Source organism: Ostrinia nubilalis, chromosome 7 (assembly GCF_963855985.1).
Source record: "Ostrinia nubilalis chromosome 7, ilOstNubi1.1, whole genome shotgun sequence".
NCBI classification, from domain to species: domain Eukaryota; kingdom Metazoa; phylum Arthropoda; class Insecta; order Lepidoptera; family Crambidae; genus Ostrinia; species Ostrinia nubilalis.
This window is the reverse complement of record NC_087094.1, coordinates 9030786-9052693: the sequence shown is the minus strand read 5'-3', so window position 1 is coordinate 9052693 and position 21908 is coordinate 9030786. Positions and strand designations below refer to the sequence as shown.

Below are 21908 nucleotides of genomic sequence, written 5' to 3'. Positions count from 1 at the left end.
TAATATTTTGCTAGTCCTCGAAGTCATCTAACGCAACTTCATTTTCCAATCTTTTTTTTTTTTGTTGCCGCCTTTATGTCAACAAGGTTTCCACTTGTTTACTAAAAACCTATACTTACTTGTGGTATGATTAGCTATTTTGGATGGAACATCTACGGGCTCACTCGGGGCCGGTGGAGAGAACAAACTCATCGCTGTTGGTCTGAAACATAGAAAAGTAGATGATTGAAATACGATTTAGATAAATACTTGTTCTTTACTTTGCCTCTCGATCTTGCAATATTTTGGTCATCTTATCGTGTGGGGTTGTAGACCCTGTTATCAGACTTTTTAAACCAGAATTTCTTACAATACTTGTTTATGACCTTGCAGGATTTCACAACAAGCTGTCATCATTATAACATCTACCCGATTTATTAAAATGGATTGCTTACAATGACACAAATATACATTTTCCTGTTGTGGTTGTTGGTGTGCTATTGACTACAAAAACATTCCTAACTACTACATGTTTTGTACAGTCAACGGCACAGCAGACAAAATTTTCTGTTGCAAAATCGGACATTTTAAAAGACATAACATCACCACAGCCGTCCCCTACCTAAAAACTATACTTGTCTATAATTTAGCTTTTTATACTTACTGTGCGTGCGCAGTGCAATTAACATCACAGCCGCAAATTGATTGGCAGAGCAGCGCCGCGAATACTGATGCAATAACTAAAATCTTCGCTGTTTATTTTTTCTGACAAGTAGGATTGATATTCCATCTTTTTTCATTTACTCGCGTTTAATGCAGGCGATTTCACACCGAGTTGAAAACACTGTATTGTGAAATCTAAGTAATTTCGTAACTCCATTAAAAAAAAAACAAATATGAATTTCCATGTAGAAATAGGTCTACCTACCACATCGATAAATTACTATCGTATTAATTATATTCATTCCAATTAGGCCGACGACATCATAAACTTTATGATGGCAGACCTTTAAGGTAGCAGGAAGGCGCTGGACGAAGGCCGCTACCAATCGGAAATTATTGGGGGAGGCCTATGTTCAGCAGTGGACGTCCTATGGCTGAAATGATGATGATTTGAATTAGGTACCTGTTCTCAGGTCGTTTCCCCATGCTTGTGATGGTGGCTTGCTCGTCCACTTCTTCAATCACCTCGTTGGCTATCTTCATGCTGCCGCCGCCAGCCGTGGTGGGCTTGTTCAGCGAAGCATTACTTGCAGATATCGTGAAACGAGTTCCTGCAATCATATCAGCAACAATTAGCGCAATGAAATAGCTGACATACTTTGCAATTTGCACTCGCGTTTTATTATCTGTGTGCGATCTTCTGTGAACTAACAAGCGTAATGAAAAATACTCGCGTACAGAGCTCTATGCAGCAGCCGGACGTGAATAAATCGTCATGTCAAGTTAATTCGTTCAGGCGTTTCAGAAACTGTATAAATTAAACTGTTACTAGAAGAACGTTTAATAGCATTAAAAGTAAATATTGGATCTCAACCTAGAACTATAAAATCTTCGTTTAAGATTCTAGTTAAACTACAACAATCGAAGGCTTTTTTATGACAGTTATTTAGTTTCCTGTTATAATTACACGTACATTTGAGAACAATAGTAGGCGGCTATTATGGTGATGGAGCGTGACTCATTCCCATTTGGTTAATCGCCGTCGCCAGTTATATGAGATAATACCGCGTAACCGGCTAACGTTACTCTTAAGAAATCTGCATAAAATGATAACCCAATACCCAGTTATTGACTGTTATTATTTAAAATTTCGATTTTATATCAGTAGTTGGTAATACATCTGTTACAGCATTATTTGGCTTAATTTACTGACAAGTTACTTAAAATGTTGATATTTGATTCCTTCCTTTTAAAAAATTCTAAAAGTAACTGCCTGGCTTCGCGCTAACTCGTCCTGAAATCGATTAAAAAACCTGGTCACCCTACTCATTCAAATAACTTAGTTGATTGAAAATTCGCAAATTTTTTCCTTACATTACCGGAGGCCAACTAGTTCTATTTTTAACAGCTACCTACTTACCTCCTGATTGGGGAATTATTTTTTACAATATTAACTAGATACCCAAGGTCAACTAGTTCTGTTTCTATTATCATTTTTATTACATTAGAAGGTACCTATATAATATGTATGGACTACGCACAAGATATCAGTTCATCCGTTAATAATTGGGCATAGGCTAAGGACATTTGTTATGGATGATGATTTCGTGATTCGTTATGGGCCATGCGCATTGCGCATAGCCGCTGTATTGCAACCGGCATAGGTTTAGATTTTTTGCATAGTGAGAGGAACAAAACCAAGGTAACTTTTTTTACAATTTCCTTGTTAATTAATCACGTACCTACTAACAAATGACGGCACATCAAACTAAACCATTCTTTAGTCTTATGTTCTGGCCATAAGCGCCATTTCACGAAATGTAATAGATATACGTACCACCATCTGTTTGTGAGGCCACCGGGGGAGTAGTGCCTGTTCTCTGGTCTTCCTTGGAGAACAGTCTCTTGAGCATGGACGTGACGGAATTGTTGCGCGTCATGGGTGTTTGCTGCAGCGACACCATGGAGTTGGAAGACCCCATGCCCATGGAGTTTCTGTCTTCCTTCTTGCCTCGCTTGCTGCCTCGAGACACTATAAAGTGTATACCCGATTGCGCGTCATCGTTCATTTGAAGTTGCTGTACAAATCACATTTAGAATATTAATAAATTCATAAAATATTACTTTCACAACATTTATAGAGACTGGATTGAAAATATTTACAATTTTAATTGTTACGAGGAAAATAAACGTAATGAAAATGGACTTTAGTATTTGGGTAGTTCTACTCACGGTGGAATTATTTAGGACCATAAAATGAATCTCCAGTTTTTGTTAGTAATCAGTATAAACAGTGACTAAAGACCGAGAATATACTACAACATATCCAATTTTTAACGGGCCAGACAAAATTATGATAAATATTGATTTTATAGCGGTTTTTCTATTTTCGATGGACAGGGAAGTGAGAACATATACAGAATAGTGAAAATTTAACTGAGGGCCGATTTTTCAATCGTCAGATAACTTTTAACTGAAGAATAAACTTGTCACTTTGACATATTTTCTATATTGAAACTGTCAACGTGCCAAACTTATTCTTCAGTTAAAAGTTATCCGACGATTGAAAAATCAGCCCTGAAAGATGCATTTAAGTTTATAGTCTTTATTCTAAAAATAATAAAAAATACTTTTATGTGCATCATAAAGGTCCACTATCAATTGAACATGGAACTCATTTAGGTTGCTTCTTTTTCCGTCACCTGATCTCTTTGACTTTTCCCTACTGTTCGTATCTCCTTCTATTATCTTCCTCTTCTTTCCTCGACGCTTTTCTTCGACTGGAAACAATTCGATAGTAGGTATCTATTTTCGGCATCTCCAGCTAACCATTAGGATCATCAATGTTCATTCAGTCCCAGTACACTCGTAAGGTCAACCAAGTCTGATGAATCAAAATACTGGTGTTGCAGGCATTACTGGTCTCAGTTTCAGATTCAGTTTAAGCGTCATCAACATTTGCTTTCATGGAAGAATATTTTACGATGCCTATTTGGAAGTGCTCGCACACGTTACTGCAAAAACAGCTAAAAGTTTGTATAGAGTCAAGCAAGTCAAAATGGAGTATCCAGTTTCAATGGAGTGTATGCAATTGCCTGCACTTGGTGTATTTGTACAATGCCTTTATATGGCAGTAAGTTTTGCTGGTTAGTCGATATTAACTTTTCCATTTTCTTCGTAAACCCAGGGAAATGATACACAGGGAAGTGAGATTTTTGATGTATTTTGCCAAAATCATGAATTATATAAACTTCATATCAAATTTAATATTATCATTCAATGGACGCAAGCGAGTTTGACAATATTGTTTCATAATTGCCCTAAAATAATATAAAATACTGTTATAAATACGTAACAGATGAGTGAGAAGTTGTCTGGCCCAGACACGACAGACGATGATAACAGCGTAGCTGCGTCTAACTGACTGACGATTTGGGCGAAATAAACGTTTCACTAGGCGAACGTAACTGCATACTTAAATACATAAGAACGACAACGTGGCTTACCCTTTGTTTTGTTACAGATTTTAACGTGTTTATAGGTGGCAGGGAAGTGATACTTAATTCGTGTCGCCTTTGTTCAGCAATCAAAAAATTATGTAAATAGGGAATTCAAACATAATCCATATAGGTTAAATGAAAGATACACTAATGGTTACTTTCAATACAATGTTATTTTTGACTAATTATATTTTTATACATTTTTTATTGTGATTTACATCATGAATTCTGGAATGTCACCCCACAGGGAAATGAGAATTTTTCCCATTTGAAGCCATTTTTGTCTGGGATGTTTTTATTAAAACGTGTTGAAATTCAGTGACCAAGTACTATGTGAGTTAAACTTTATTAATACCCTAAAACGAGAACTATTAATTGGTAATTTAAGGAGCTGCAAGTTGAGCCCCGTAAAATTCCCTGATTTGTAGAACTACCCATTTACAAGTCGATACTGTATAAACAAAAACAATAAAACACCAAATACCGACATATAACATCGACAGGCGTTAGTACATTATGTTTGGCAATCACACTGTTAAAGAGAAAAGACATTAGTAAAATATTAAAAGAAAAGTAACACAAAGCACAATACAGAAGTAACATAAATATTAATTATGGATTAGTCATAATTATAAAAGTACAAGGATACCTACAAATTATTAATTATCTATTAATTCATTAGTTTAAATTAATTGTTATAAGTAGGTATTAAAATATCAAAATTAGTGTATTAGTGATCTAAAACCGAACAGAAAGTAAGTAACAAAATAAAAAACATAAATAATTCAAAATAAAATAAAAAATATATTCCATGCCACAGGTTTTACTGTCTGTCTACGTTCGGCTTTAATTAGTTATCATACACATATTATATCGTATTAATCATGTTGCATATAAAGGGCTGCCAACAGTTTTTATACTAATGTGGACATATTTTTTCTGACATGTAAGGAAATTAATTATGAAATTGATGGAAGTTCATGAAATAGTAATAGGAAGTTAATTATTATTAAAGATAAGATAAACTTACACTACATTAGGTGTAAAATATTAAGTATTTAATGAGATTTGATAAGATCTAACTAAAATTAAGCAGGTATGATGTAACGCATTACCTGCATTGAAAATTCGTAAAATCCATGTCACCAAAAGATAAGATAAAAATAAATATTTGATAAGATACAAGATAATCATTTTAAACACTCGTTGGTACTTGAACTTCATTACGTCCATCGTATTATGAACATTGCCAACATTCCTTAACAGGTACATAATTGGGTACAGATGAAATAAGGTATAATTATCGAGTGCTTAAACGCCTTCCTAGTAATTACGATAATTGGACGACGACTGAGAAACAAAAAGAAATACTGAAATTAAAACAAATAGGTGGATATTTGACGAATTCACTGTGAATAGTAAAGAGAAACACAGCATCGGCATTGGCAACCCTCGACACCGCCACACTGCTAAGCTCCATACAGTCCGAGCGTGCAGCATGCTTAGAATAGGACGAGTCTAACCTCTGGCGGGGCGAACTTGTAACTCACGGTGTTGGAGGGTACCATCTCGTCGATCTTGAGCGCGGAGGGCGCCACGGTGACCATGCTGCGTTGTCGGACCGGGACCGACACGCGGGACGTCGACGGTTCCGGGTGTTCCTCGCGTTGGTTCTCCGTCGCGATCGTGTAGGGCAGTTCCGACGGGAACACCTCGTCCCAGTACTGGTCCCGGATCAGCTCGGGGTGCTCGTGGTGCATCTCGTCCACGATCATGTACGACACCTACCGGCAAGTTGCACGACTCACGCAAACGTGACAAGGAAAATGGCACAGTACCACTTCTGTCGATTAGAACTCTATTTACATTTAAAAACCACGACATGTAAACAAAAATTACCACTAAGTAAGTACATACATTTATTTATGACAAACTACATTCATAACTAATCAGATCCAACTCGTGCTTAGTTTTACTAACCAACGTTGATAGAGTTTACCTCCAATTTGTCGGTAATCCAAAAATTTCAAAGAATTTACTCGATTGTAGTTAAAACGTTCAAATCATTTCATTACTCATTTCATTACGGTTTTCTGTATGAAGAACAAATATTTTAATTATGAATCATTATATTTACAAAATGATGTCCATGATGAGTCAGATCAAATAAAGTCAACTCCGGTTTACCTGTAAATCCCTGTCAATCAACCAGTTGACTTCAAAGTCATCGTCGTCTTCTCCGAACGGGTTTATCAAGGACTCCGCCACTTTCAACCAGCCCATGTAGAAGAAGAATTCTAAGGTGTTAAATATTGGAAAATATAGATCTATATTACTGATATTGGTACTGGAATGAGATTCCAATTTATTGTCCACCCACTGACTGCCCAAAGCAGAAGTTATAAAATATGAGTAAACTGCTATGGTAACTACCTGAAATAAAATAAATATTGCATACAAGAAAATCTAGTTGTTCTAAACATGTGGGAGAGGAAAATTGTGGATAATATACACACCTGAGTATATACAAGTGGCACGCTAATCGTGTCGTAGCTGAGCAAGAGGCCTGCTTGCCCTCTGAACTTGTTCAGTTCGTCTATAATAGTTTTAACTGCAAAGTCATCTCTTATTCGACCCTCTTTGCGGGCCCTCGTCACTATACTGGTCGCCCATACTATTGGCAACCTGAAATCATAACCAAATCTAAAAATATGTCTTTCAGAAAGTCACAATGTAGCAGCCAATCCATAAAATTATGTACATTCTATAAATATCAATGACATTCTAAGAATCTAATCAATTATACAGTCGATATTATCACAAGTCTTGGAATAATACGTTTTTTATTTACCAGTGTTTTGATGGTTTCGGAAACTTATCGTTGAGATTTTCAAGGATGGTCTTTTCGTTGTCAAGTAAAAGACCCGCGTCCACTAAATTGTTTAGTGTGGGAAATCTCTTTTTGACTCGAGGCGAGATCATAGTTAGCACCATGGTTAGGCAAAGGCACACGTAACGCACGATCGTGCGTCTCATTAGTCGACCGCGTTCGTCCTGCAAGTAAAGAGGGTTGGTCATTATTAAGTTGTAAAAATTCAAATCAACACTAAAAGATACTCTACCTAGTCAAAGATTGTACTATGTCTTTCGATTTTTGTGCGAGCTAGCTTAGAACTCAATTAAATTTATCGTAAGATCTTTATTACAATGTGTAGGGTAGTGACCCATGCCCTGGGGGTAAATTGTTTCCGTGGTTAACATTTGCCTAGAGATGTGCCGCTGAGAAAGTTCTCGTTCCCGGCAATATTCCCAGTGAGAATATTCTCGAGAACCGAGAACGCTCCCGGGAATATTCTCAGTGTTCTCGACAGAATGCATTTTAGTTTAGGTTTTAATTTTGTTGTTTATATGTGATATTATCTGTAATGTTTTGATGTTTTATTAACTGGGCGTTAAGACTAGTCGTTATAAACAAGGCATGAAACGTGTGAGATATTGCTGTCTTGCTCACTCTTTTCGTGGCGAACGCGTACCGCGGCTTTAGGACTCGGCTACGGTATTTGAACATCAGTGTGCCTCTGAGTTTTAAGGCCCTTGCCACCCTGGCGGATTGCAAGCGGATTCAAAGTGGATTTAAAGCGGAGTGGCGACGCGACGGAGAAAATATCGTAAAGCTTCCCAAAGGCTGCCCAGCCGAGCTGGATTCGATGATTGACTTTTTTTTTCGAAGTTGGACCTACCTAACTGGACTGTTTGTCCCAGGTATACCTACATTATTGTCAACAACCTCGAGTGTAGAGTCTCCAACTTACAGAGGATTGGGTGCAGCAACACGGTCTTTAGACATGTTTTTTAAATCTTGTCCATGCTTATTTTGAGACCCACATGTTGAGAGACTCTGTTGAGGCCATCGAGCATTGTGCCTAGATCTTCCACGATCTCAGCCATGACAACGATATCGTCTGATGTCTGGGTGATGTACTCGCCGTTGATATTTATGCTGAATCCGCTCCAGCCCAGAAGCTTGAAAACATCTTCCAGGGCGGTGGTGATGACGTCTCCCTGTCTCACCCCTCGCTGCAACTGGATAGGTTTCGGGTCCTGATCTTAAAACGGACTGTCACTGTGGCGTGTTTGTACAAGCCTTTCAACTCTTCAATGTATCAATAGTCAATTTGGCACAGTTGAAGAGACTGAAGCACTGCCGAAACGAATCGAAGGCTTTCTCATAGTTCACAAACGCAAAGTGGCTGATTATACTCCTTGATCTTCCGCGTATATTATTATGGTATATGGAAGTTACTAATGCCTTTTCGGAAACTGGCTTGTTCGGGGGGCTGAAAGTTGTCGAGCCTGCTAGCGTGACAATTCGTAATGACTATCGAAAACAGCTTGTAGACATGGCTCAGACGAGAAATGGGTCTATAATTCTTCAATAAGGTTTTGTCACCTTTTTTGAAGAGGAGTATTATTACCATTATTCCATTCTTCTAAGTGTCGGATCAATCTAGCTAGCATTTATTTTCTATAAAAATTTGTCAAATGATCCGTCAGACAGGCTATCCACAACTTATCCAGAAGTGGCGAAACAGGCCCTTACTAAGCGATTGTGACATAGGCCCTTAATTTCAAATAAGAATAGTTTAAAAAACTAATAACACGCTTTTAATTACTAACAGCACTAAAAAGCCAAAAATCATCAGGACCGTGGACATCATCTAGCATTAAAGTGCTCGAAAAGACAAATCCAACGAACCCAAACTCGATGAGTTTCCGCCGTTTCGTTTAGGACAGTGGTTCTTAACCTTTAAGTCATGAGGGACCATTTTACCAAATTTCTGTCTTGTCAGGGACCACCTCATAATCGGTCAAAACCAGTTTAACTGCAAAAATCAGTTAAAAGTGGTTTTGACGAAGGTGTGCAAGTGCACTTCGTGGACCACTTGGAATGCCTCCAGGGACCACCAGTGGTCCGCGGACCACCGGTTAGGAACCACTGGTTTAGGAGTTCCTATGACTACCTCCTGACTCCATCATTAGAACCCTGAACATTATCTAGCACTTAAAGATCTCGAAAAGACATCCAATGAACCCAAACTCGATGTGATTCCGCCGTTTCGTTTAGGAGTTCTTTTGGCCACCTTCCAGTCCCATCATCAGACCAGCTGGTACCACAATATTGTATTGTCATTTTCTAATCTACATATAATTGCCAAGTTTCATGATGACACAATACTTAGAAGTGCGTGTAATTCAGATTATAAGATTCCATTACATAGTTAGTTACATACACGACGACCTAATAAAAGCGTGTTAAAAACGAAAAAATGGACAGTTACATTATTTAATTACGTGTAAAAAGAAATTTCTGTCATCTTACATATCATTAAAACGACATTTCACGACGAAAAAAATAAAATATAATAAAGGTGCAGTTGCCAAGAATATTGCCGAGAAAGTTCCCGAGAATATTCTCGGGAACACTGAGAATATAGCCTTTCACTGCAAATAGAGTGTATTGTTTAATATACACTTATCTGTTGACTTAGTTTAATACCATTTTACTTAAGAAAGTTTGTTTATTTCCATTTGATAAACATGATTCTCAACCTTTCTCACTTAGGAGAACGCTCCCGGGAACGCTCCCGAGAATATTCTCAGTTGAGAGAGCGTTCTCGGGAACGGCACATCAATACATTTGCCTATGGCACTTAATGCCTTTATTTTTACACAAATGGAGCAATCAAATGAAACTTTTTGCTTCATTAATGTGCGGATTATTTTTCTCGAAACGGTCAAAATTACCTATGCATTTTTCAGAGTGAAATACGCATAATTATTATGTCACATTAATATGTTTAGTAATGATTAGGGTTACCATACGATGGAAATTCTAAGAGACAATAATTAAGGACTTTCAAGAAATGGTAGGTGACAGGAAAATAAAAAATATTAACTTATCTACTGTCGTATAATACATCAATTAGTTATTTCAGTTGTCATTTAATACATATTACTACCTTGAAATAATAAAATTGCAAAAAGGTAAACTGCACGTTCACCTCGGGCTTAAGTGGTAATTACAATTCTATTAAAGTTAGATTTACTCTAATACCAGGTAAAATCTTTGTATTTCTCTTTGTGAAGGTAAGCAGTTTTCTATTTTGTCCTTCTACCCAAATTAAAAAATAGCAATTTCATTAGACGAATTCAAATTACCGTAATTACCATTCTTCAGAGTATTTATTAAGGAACTCTAAAAGTAAACTAAGCTTGGTCATTCATCAGTATTCACTTCACTATCATCATGCGGAAGGACTAGCTGATAACGGATAATCTTGACTACAACGCAAGAAAGTCAAAAACAGCGACATTGTGTTCTTATCATCGTCACACGATTCCAATAATTATATGGGTGATAATGTGATTAGATAAATAAAATTATAAACGTTAATCATAGTATTATTTTTGATACACTTGAATTAAATAGTGTGCTGCCTAATATTATGCTGGTTAATAATTCATGTATTTGTAACCTATCCTCGGATACGTCTGATCGATCACTCTTTATTTTTTTTTAGATAAGCTTAAGTACCTACTCATGTAATTAATCATCGACACTCGACCTCAAACAGTAAGAGGAAAGAAAACGATGAAAGATACTGTAATGTACATTATAATCCAAACAAGTAATACAGTTTAATGAGCATGATTACGCATTTGTGTAACCTACACCCGTTTGAATTATCTGAACAACACGTTGCAACATGAGGACGAGCCGTCTATCTTATCTATGTTTAGAAAACCTTAGACATTTCGCATTTTCTGTAGGAAATAGCACATCATTTCTTATGCTAATAGGTACGTGAAAATTCAGTCACGACATGATGAACGAAATTCATTGAATGTTTAGAGCGCGATCCGCGCATAGAAAAACCGGTTCTTTCTTTTTCCTTAAAAGAATCGAAATATTATATAATCAACCCACGCATAAATACGAATTTATCATAGACGTAGGCACGCTAGCCCGCTATACATGAATGAATATAAAATAAAGTGCAATTCCTAATTTTACCTGCCCGTGAATACTTGCAGACACAAACACGGCAATGGAGTCCGGCCATGGTATGGTGGTATACTGCCCCCACCATCGATTCATGACTACCGTGACATAGAAACCCAACACAAACGACAGCGGAATTACATTGCCGTGGAAACTGCAGTAGTTTACCACACCTTCGAATATTCTGAAAAATAACGTAACCATTGTCACATAATTATGCATTAATTGATCGAATTAAAAACAAATTGTCTAAGATTTTCTATGTCTACAAAGCTACTAAAATATACAGTGTGAGTCACGTTAAAGTGTACCTACATATTATGAAAATAGATGAAACTAGACCTATTTTTATCGACAAAAAAGAGGTCAAAAAATTTTTGATTTTTTTTTTTAATTTTTTATAAATTACTTATTGTAAAGAAAACGTAATAACTTTTAAACTAAGCGGTATATCCTGATAAAATAAAAACAGTAATAATGCTAAATAACAGACGATACTAAAAAAATACATAAAATACACAAAAAAGGCCAACAAAATTTGTTATTATTATTATTTAATAATAAAAAATGTTACTTTTTGAAAAAAAATCTGCTTTTAAATTCGTGTTTTTTTTTTGTTATTTGATAAATTTCTCCAAAAAATGCCCCTATAACCGGTGGTTTTTATTACTTTGTATTATTTTCTATCGTATTACCTTCGTAAAACCAAAAATCGCATGTCTCTATCCCTATCACAACGTTTGCAATGATCATTTGAACTAAGCCTCTCCGTGCGCGCCATTCAACGCTTCGTTAACAACGAAACTGAAAATGGCTCTAGATTTGTAATTTTGATAAAGACAAGTTAGATTTCAAATAAAAACAAAAAATTTCGAAGTAAAATAAGCATTTTAGTTAAAATTAAAATTGTCTCTACCTGTAGCGGAGAATAATGTTGTGGCAGGCCTTTGTTCAAACGATCATAGCAAATGTTGTGATAGAGATAGAGACATGCAATTTTTGGTTTTACAAAGATAATACGATAGAGAATAATAAAAAGTAATAAAAACCATCTGGTATAGGGGCATTTTTTGGAGAAATTTATCTTATAACCAAAAAAAATACGAATTTAAAAGCAGATTTTTTTCAAAAAGTATATTTTTTTATTATTTGTTGGCATTTTTTGTGTATTTTATGTATTTTTTTAGTATTGCCTGTTATTTAGCATTATTACTGTTTTTATTTTATCAGGATATACCGCTTAGTTTAAAAGTTATTACGTTTTCTTTACAATAAGTAATTTGAAGAAAAAAAATTCTATAAAAAATTAAAAAAAAAAATCTCAAAAATTTTTTGACCTCTTTTTTGTCGATAAAAATAGGTCTAGTTTCATCTATTTCCATATGTACACTTTAACGTGACACACTGTATAGCAAGAATTAGAATAATGTGAGCAAGGATCAACAATGAAGTCGTACAGCTTAAAATTATACGAAATTTAAAAGGTACAAACCTTTTAGACTCTGGGTCTAACAAAAGACGGTATGTTAAGCTTAAAGTATAATATAAGAGCAGGAAAATTAGAAGATCCAGCCATACTAATTTGTATATGCTTCCACGCCATCTGAAACAAGAAAATTATCACAGTCAAGCGTTGTGGAGATAGAAATCATGTTAGCACTAAAATTTCGCAACTATGTGAGTTTTTCAATGTTACAGGACATTAAACTTTTAACAGTGCTTGTATAAAGTGTTACGCATACTGATTTGATGACAATCTTATTTAGTATGCGAATAGCCGTTTTATCACCTCACATTTGAGTGAAGCTTACGTCATTCTCAAATATGGCGAAGTGGCTCGAGTATGTTGCATTGATCCTGATTTTGATTAAATATGAGAATGTATATCACATTCTCATATTTAATAATAATCTTTTAAAATCAAATCCCAAACTAAATAAAAACCCAAGAAAAATATGAATAAACACCTCGTCGCGGCGTCGTTTTTTTCGTCGTGGGTTAAAAACAGTATAGTCTGTAATAAAATATTTAAAAACAATGTAAAGTGAGAAAACAAACATACGTGTGTGACTAAACAATTTTTGTGACGTTTGTTTAGTCACTTTAAGTTCACAATGATTTTGTAAAATGTTAACAGAACGAAACGAGTCGCTTTCTCGTAACTTTCTGCTTAAAATGAATTTATACATAAATGTAATACATTGTATGAGTAAATTACAGTTTTTATCGCGAACATCTCGTCTTCCGATGATAATAATTATGAAAGAGCACGCAGAGTGTAGACAAGTTTTTTATTGCAATAAGGTACAACAAAGATAGGTATTATTTAAGTATTGACCTTGCAACTGAGGTAGAGGATATAAATTACCAACAGCTGTTGTTACTGTGTCACAACACAACACCCCATACACGCGATTCTATGGTAGGTTTGTAATTTGTTTATAGTATGTATAGTTATGTTGATCTATTCTAGATCGAGTGTTTCCATGTGTGATTTGTCACCACTACTCATTTTAAAACCTTTCTTCTTGCAATGATAATTCCTAGAGGAATATGATTCACATGGTCATGCACCCTATATTTTTACATCATCTAATTAAAGTACAGTGGTGTAAATCATACTAAGTGTGAACTATGATTCAAATATAGCACAATATAACGTCATTAAACTTGGAAGTGAGCATGGTCTGACTGACATGCGATTCGCCAGGATATGACGTCATGCTTGGCGTGGTTTGTAATTTACGCGACCGGCGCGTCTCAGTGGTGAACTTAATGGTAGTGGGCGAGTCAATTCATTTACCTAGCGGAGGGAATTGCTTCTTATCTATGAGCTTTGTAATTTTTGAATTCTTGGGGGTCCTTGGTTTTGGTGCAAGCATTAATTTTCAAGTTTTCTGTATTGATTCCCATTTTTGAGTAGGTAGGTACTAACTCATGTGTATTAGGTAGGTAAATGAGTGTGTTCATTAAACAAAGTCCGAAATAAACGAAAATAATTTGTAAATCGTTATTTCTATGACGAGTTTAGAATCCAGTATCTAAGCAGTAGCTCAGACGGAAGAGCAGTCGTGGCGTGGGTTCGATTCCCGCCCTAGGCAATTTAATTTTTTCAAGTTATTTATAACTTACAATTGAGTTTAGAAATTACACACAGTCTACGAAGTTGATAAATAAGTAAATAGGTACTCAAACAATATCAACCCTTTATGTAAAGTGTAAAGTTATTTTATAGGATGCAATAGACCTAAGTTTAATTATTTATTCTTTAGTTTTACAACTACCTATTTGTGTTTTAAATCGGTTTTGACCAAGTGTTTTAATTAAATTTCTTTTTACTAGAGTTAGTAACCGTAAAACACAGTTTGTTAATAAAAACAGGATGTTACGGAATAAACAGTCGTGGTATTAAAATAGACTTAAACTAAACCTAATAAACATTTCAGAATTGAAATACTCCTAAACTTCATAAGACAACTTGCGTAACCATTGACGTGAGTCATTTTGTTCACATCAATTAACAAGTACAGCCAACGTTTGAATTTGATGAGCAAACTTGCAACGTATTTACAGTCACAAAGAGATTCCTTGAATCTGCTACACGAATCCACACGATAGGAACAAAATCTATATTGCAAAGAAGCAAGATTTTCTAATAATAACGAATGAGATGTACACGAAACAGATGTTCTTTTAAACTTTGAAAAGAAACTAAAAACGAAAGTAGGCAATGAATCAGATTCAAACTTAGATAAAAAGAAAAATTTGAAGTTTTTGCCTTATGTATGTTCTTGATAGACCACAGTCATTCATACACATGACTGTGCTGTGGTCTATCAAGAACTTACATAATCATAGACAAGCTAAAAAGGCCCTCCAAAGTTGACTCAACATCAAATCAATTATTTTTAGAGAAAGTCTGCGCAAAATGGAAAGATAAGTTTCATTTCATGATCTCATAAGTTTCATTTAATTTTACTGACAGAATACAAAAAAACTGATAAAGAACTACGAGACGATTATGCGATAAATTCTGCAGTACATCGATAAGACAAGGTAGAGACTAGTGAAACACTCTTTAAGCACACATCATTTGCGAATTTAAACAAAATAGAGCCTTCAATCAATTCACACATGCATACTATTCCTAAAATACTTAACTAAGTAGAACAAGGACACAAAGTGGGACATTGTATCATCGATTTTAAAATGATGGAATAGTGCAAAGAACTCTTGACTGGGGGAGTGGGGTTGGATAAGTGCAGGGTCCACTGAATAATTAATGCCTCTTGCCTGGTAACGACCAAGTACACCATTGGAGCCCAATCGGACGTGGACACGTCGAAACCCTACTGGACTCTGATAACTACTGCTTGCTTAATAGACTCTTTTGATTCCATAAGACTTCAGAAAAATATGCGCAATGGTAATTAATAATTACTTCTTGACCCGCATACAAAGTGATGACTATTTATGGCACAATATGGATACACCTTAAAGCTGTCGAACTGTGCGTTTACAAAAGCCTGTATTTACTACTCCAGACAATCAGGTCCGTTTTTAAGACCGTAAGTAAAATTCAACGACCAACTGTGCCAAATAGAAGAAAATCTTGAAGCTTGACACATCCAAAATTGTTCAATGAAAGTGATGGCCAAGTTTTACAATAATATAGGTCTTATAGGTAACAAAAACTAACCTTCCCTTAGTCTGCTATAATTAATGCTCAGAATAGGCCGGCTGAGAAGGAAGTGACTAGCCCCTTATTGACATTGTTTGATTTGTTACATAGGTAGGTACCTACTTGGAATCTTTACATAGTCAACGAATTTACTGTGAGTCTTGTGAGCTTTGTGTCATCCTAAAAATAAATGCCGGCTAATGAAGGTAAGTATACGTATTAGATACAGAGTAGACAGATGTCTCTACGACGAAAGAGCGAAATTAGTAGTCTGAGTGCGAAGCTAAAATTACGTAGTGATACTCACATAGGTATAGGGGGATCATTCGGAAATAGCTCATATAGGTACTTACCTCAACAACGGAACAGCAAGAAACTGTTAGAAACTATAAATAAAACAAAAAAAAGTAATGAACTTCCGAAAATAAATTGAACATTGCAAAAAAAAACAATTAATCATCATCATCGCTTGTTTCGTGATTGTTTCTCCACTAATAATTTTCCGGATTTCTGTTTGTTACTTTTGGTATCCGATAGATGCCCTTTAGTTTTCTTATGCCCGTTTTCATCATCAATCCCTAATTTTTAAATGATTCCTAATTCCTATGGTAACATACATACAGGCATTTTGTTTTCAAAGGGGTCACTTAAAAAATAGGGATTGATGATGCAAAACGGGCATTAGTTACGTACATATTGTTTAATTTTGTAACCGTTTTATTTTTTCTATGTGTATTTTTATTAGTGTTTTGGCCTTGAATTTTTATCTGCCATTGAACCTTTGTACGAATTTTCACATTGTTTTTACAAAGGGTTTTAAGCTATTTCATCCAATACATATTGCTTTTTAATTAAATCAACGTTTAATACTATTATTTATACATAGCGATTTGTTACACGGCAAAAGGATATTAATTTACATTTGTGCACTAATACATTGTTTATTTCGAACCTTATCATAATCCTAATAAATAAACACTTCCGTAGGTACCTCAACAGTGTAATAATTAGAAAATATACCTACATTAACCAACCTTTTCAACTTTCTTAAAGTATCTAACCACTTGTTAAAATATATTTCACGAGATATTATTAGCATTTATAGCAGTAATATCTCTTTCGCATGCCAACGAGTTGACTACGAAGAATACTATAATGCATTTTTTTCACTAATAAAGGTAGAATGAGACAAAACTATCCGGTAGCTGGGAACAGCTATATGCTGCCGTATCGATCTGCTGCTGCGCTAGCCAAATGGCCTTTGTTTAGCTCCTATTTTACAACTGACGCTTTTGTTTTCATTGATCTACTTTTATTTAAACATTTTACGTTAAATTAACAGTTCACTCATTAATTTACATTAATTAAATCTAAATCAATAAGTAGATATGTTTGAAGATAATAAGTTTTGACGGGAATTTTGCTTTTCTATTTTGGTTTAGGTTTGGCAAAGTTAAATAAGCCACAAACGTCTTATAATTTGATTTGTGATCTGGCTTGTTGTATTAATGCAAAGTCCAAAATTACGTTCATTGTTATGTTTCTCATTAAAATAACAATTGTTTAAACAAAACATCGCTGTATTATTAGTTGTAGAGTCATGTTCAATAAGGTGTGGTGATTTCAAAAACCGATCAAATGCACGAAAGCACAAAACACAGTAACACTTTTATTCACTTTTTACTTTCAGGGAAAAAAATGATTCTTAGAGGTACCTATGCTTTATTTTTTGATACAGGTTCTATCGGACAATGAAAATACACTTTTTATGAACATTGGTTCATGAGATACAGCTCCTAATTCCTATATCCCATTGGCGCCCTTATTTGGGAACGGAACACTAAAATAAAAACCACGACAGGATCGAGCGACACAACTTGATTTCAATTCAATTTATTTATTTATTTAAACTTTTATGCCAAAATAAATTTGTACATAAGGCGAACTTAATGCACTAAAGCATTCTCGACCAGTTTACCTTTGGGTTGAGCAGAAAAGAAATTTGTTTGGCGGTACTTCTAGTGCAGGAAAGAAAAACAAAAACAAATATGCTACATACATAGATAATATATAAAATATATAATAAATAAATACATACACATAAAATAGATGATTGAGTTAAACTGAAATTACAATTCATGAAGATGAAATCATTTGGAGGAAGTGATTATGGACAGATTTTTTAAAAGAAAACTTACTAGACGCTTGCCTGGTCTCTTCAGGCAGAGAGTTCCAGAGCCTTATGGCCTGGAGACGGAAGGAGTCGGAGAGAAAACCAGTTCGGTGAAGAGGGGTGGAAAGAACGGACTTGTTGGAGGAACGGAGCTGACGTGAGTGCGTAGAGCTGAGAAGATTGAGCTGAGAAGATTAAAGTTTTGACGGGAATTTTGCTTTTCTATTTTGGTTTAGGTTTGGCAAAGTTAAATAAGCCACAAACGTCTTATAATTTGATTTGTGATCTGGCTTGTTGTATTAATGCAAAGTCCAAAATTACGTTCATTATTATGTTTCTCATTAAAATAACAATTGTTTAAACAAAACATCGCTGTATTATTAGTTGTAGAGTCATGTTCAATAAGGTGTGGTGATTTCAAAAACCGATCAAATGCACGAAAGCACAAAACACAGTAACACTTTTATTCACTTTTTACTTTCAGGGAAAAAAATGATTCTTAGAGGTACCTATGCTTTATTTTTTGATACAGGTTCTATCGGACAATGAAAATACACTTTTTATGAACATTGGTTCATGAGATACAGCTCCTAATTCCTATATCCCATTGGCGCCCTTATTTGGGAACGGAACACTAAAATAAAAACCACGACAGGATCGAGCGACACAACTTGATTTCAATTCAATTTATTTATTTATTTAAACTTTTATGCCAAAATAAATTTGTAAATAAGGCGAACTTAATGCACTAAAGCATTCTCGACCAGTTTACCTTTGGGTTGAGCAGAAAAGAAATTTGTTTGGCGGTACTTCTAGTGCAGGAAAGAAAAACAAAAACAAATATGCTACATACATAGATAATATATAAAATATATAATAAATAAATACATACACATAAAATAGATGATTGAGTTAAACTGAAATTACAATTCATGAAGATGAAATCATTTGGAGGAAGTGATTATGGACAGATTTTTTAAAAGAAAACTTACTAGACGCTTGCCTGGTCTCTTCAGGCAGAGAGTTCCAGAGCCTTATGGCCTGGAGACGGAAGGAGTCGGAGAGAAAACCAGTTCGGTGAAGAGGGGTGGAAAGAACGGACTTGTTGGAGGAACGGAGCTGACGTGAGTGCGTAGAGCTGAGAAGATTAAACTGAGACTTAAGATATGAAGGAGAGTTGGGATCATTTAGAATTGAAAAAAGGGTAGAGAGAATTCTGACTTTGCGTCGAAGTGGGAGAGGCAACCATTGAAGCTGGGAACGGTAAGCGGAGATATGGTCATATTTACGGAGACAGAAAATAAAGCGAATGGCATTGTTGACAAGGCGATCCAACTTTGTAAGTAGATCTTGATTCAGGTCGGGGTAACAGACGTCGGCATAGTCGATTATCGGGAGGACAAGAGCTTGAATGAGGGAAATTTTCGTTTTTGTTGGGAGGAAGTTTTTGAGCCTCCAGAGGAGCGCATTGTGGCTGTAACCTTCCGACTGACCTCCGCAACCTGTACATTCCAGCTGAGCGTGGTGTCTAAGTGCAAGCCAAGGTTTTTGACGCTCGCACAGTAAGGAATGTCAACTCCATTAAAGTTAACCGGTGGCACACCGTTGAGGTGACATATTTGACGCTGACTTCCAATAATTATGGCTTGGCACTTGTTAGGGTTGACGGCTACACCAAATCGACCAGACCACTCAGCAATGTAATCAAGATCAGCATTAATATACTCCACAGCCCTGTTGATGTCCTTGAAGTGGCATTGACGGTAAAGTTGCAGATCGTCTGCATATAGATGGCAAGAGGAGCCAATACCGGAGGTGATAGAGTTTATAAAGAGAGAGATTTCAATTCAATCAAGTAGCTAGGTAGGTAGGTACTTCGGTACCTACTTAGGTAATACGAGGAGTATTAGGTGCACTACGACATTGTTTACGACTGACGAGAATGTCAATATTTGCTTTGTGCTGCAAACACGTCTTGCTTATTGTAATGTTATTGCCAAACGACAGACGCAATCTAAATAGAAATCAAGATCTAGGTACATCGTGAATTCATAAATCTCAATGAAGTGAGCTCATATTGATTTAGAATACCAAAATAAAGATATGAAACTGATCACATTAGAAGAAACGTCAGGAGTCTCAGGGGTAAACGGGCTGCAAAATGTATGCAAGAGAAGACATCTGAGCAAGTAATCACTTCGTTCAATGGCAGATCTTACTGATCCGATTCACAATCCGATTGATGAGACTGACGTGACGACGGTGAAGGTACACCGACATTCATTAGCCAAATGTGAAATACATCAAACAATTTTATACACCGAATAAAAAAATCAGTCGCGAAACTTGTTATTCGGAGAAAGAGCGGAGCTGACCTGATAACAATTTCGACGAAGATGTCTCGGACCCTGAAGCTGAAGTTACAAATTGTAACTTACACTAAGACAAAGAAAATGATAATGCAAACAAACAAAACAAAAAACACTTCAAAAACAAAGAGGTGTCGGGCGAAAATTGAATTACATTGTAGCTTTTGATTCTGAAAGCTGATGAAACTTTAAAGATTTTCTGGCAGTTATGCTAGCTAGAGACACAAACAGAAAGAGGGTTCAACGCCAGAGGAATGGGATAGGACGATAGATTTTTCCACAAGGCGATTACAAAAGGAATTTCTTACAGGAGGTGATTGAGGGGCAAACTAAGCAGACCGCACGTGTGCAAGTATTTATTTCAAATAGCAGGCATTTATTCCACACTTAAAAGTAGCTGCTACTTTTGGTATTAGGGTATTAGGCAAATGTAGAATTACCTACCTTAATATACAGTGTGTCCGGGCATGTAGTGATCAAACTTTATGGGCGTAATCTATGGACAATTTTATCGATGAAAATACTTCAAATTTGGGACTTGACCCATTTCTCGCAAAATTAAAAGGATTTAAGTTTTGAATTTTAAGTTTTCACCTCTTCCTTCAAAAACAAGTGATAGCGTGGTTAGCTTAACACTAATTAGCAAAAATATTATATCATGCAATAGCCAATAAAATTATCTATTAGCAGAAGTAGAAAACAGATACAAGTTTTATACACTTTAAGAGAGTAAGAATGGATTTACTTAGAAAAAAACGTGACTTTTTTCACTTCTTTTTCAGTTATTTTCCAACACAAGAAAAACCAGGTCGTTAAGGTATGTTTTATTTGCATTGTATTTTTAGTATTTGAGCTATTCTACAAAACGAATGTAAATTTATTAGTCTACGTCTATTAGTTTCGACGTAATTGTTGAACAAAGATACCCCTTCCCAGCGGTTTCCATAGCGCACGCGACATACGAAAATGCACTGCCTGAAAGAATCACACAACCTATTCCGATTACTATGGAAACCGCTGGGAATGGGTATCTCTGTTCAACAATTACGTCGAAACTAATAGACGTAGACTAATAAATTTACATTCGTTTTGTAGAATGGCTCAAATACTAATAATACAATGCAAATAAAACATACCTTAACGCCCTGGTTTTTCTTGTGTTGGGAAATAACTGAAAAAGATGTGAAAAAAATCATGTTTATTTCTAATTAAATCCATTCTTACTCCCTTAAAATGTATGAAACTTGTGTGTGTTTTCTACTTCTACTAGTAGATAATTTTATTGGCTATCGCATGATATAAAATATTTGCTTATTAATGTTAAGTTACCCACGCTATCACTTGTTTTTGAAGGAAGAGGTGAAAACTGAAAATTAAAAACTTAAGTCCTTGTAAATATGCGAGAAATGGGTCAAGCCCCAAATTTAAAGTATTTTCATCGATAAAATTGTCCATAGATTACGCCCTTAAAGTTTGATCA

At 35.5% G+C, this 21908-nt stretch overlaps 1 protein-coding gene across 4 annotated transcripts in view; it reads right to left on the bottom strand.

Moving 5' to 3' along the window:
* The window catches only part of LOC135073218 (bestrophin-4-like), a 40326-nt gene that overhangs the window by 15190 nt on the left and 3228 nt on the right, over positions 1–21908 (bottom strand). For 2 of the 4 annotated variants that reach the window (XM_063967312.1, XM_063967313.1), the window contains exons 2-10: positions 12698–12808; positions 11218–11389; positions 6994–7196; positions 6659–6827; positions 6330–6575; positions 5666–5926; positions 2480–2720; positions 1106–1253; positions 120–202 (exon numbers count right to left, since the gene is read on the bottom strand). In XM_063967312.1, the coding sequence (XP_063823382.1) occupies positions 120–202; positions 1106–1253; positions 2480–2720; positions 5666–5926; positions 6330–6575; positions 6659–6827; positions 6994–7196; positions 11218–11389; positions 12698–12808 (1634 nt within the window). The remainder of the gene's footprint in view (positions 1–119; positions 203–1105; positions 1254–2479; positions 2721–5665; positions 5927–6329; positions 6576–6658; positions 6828–6993; positions 7197–11217; positions 11390–12697; positions 12809–21908) is intronic. The other 2 variants (XM_063967314.1, XM_063967316.1) reach the window with 2 other exon arrangements.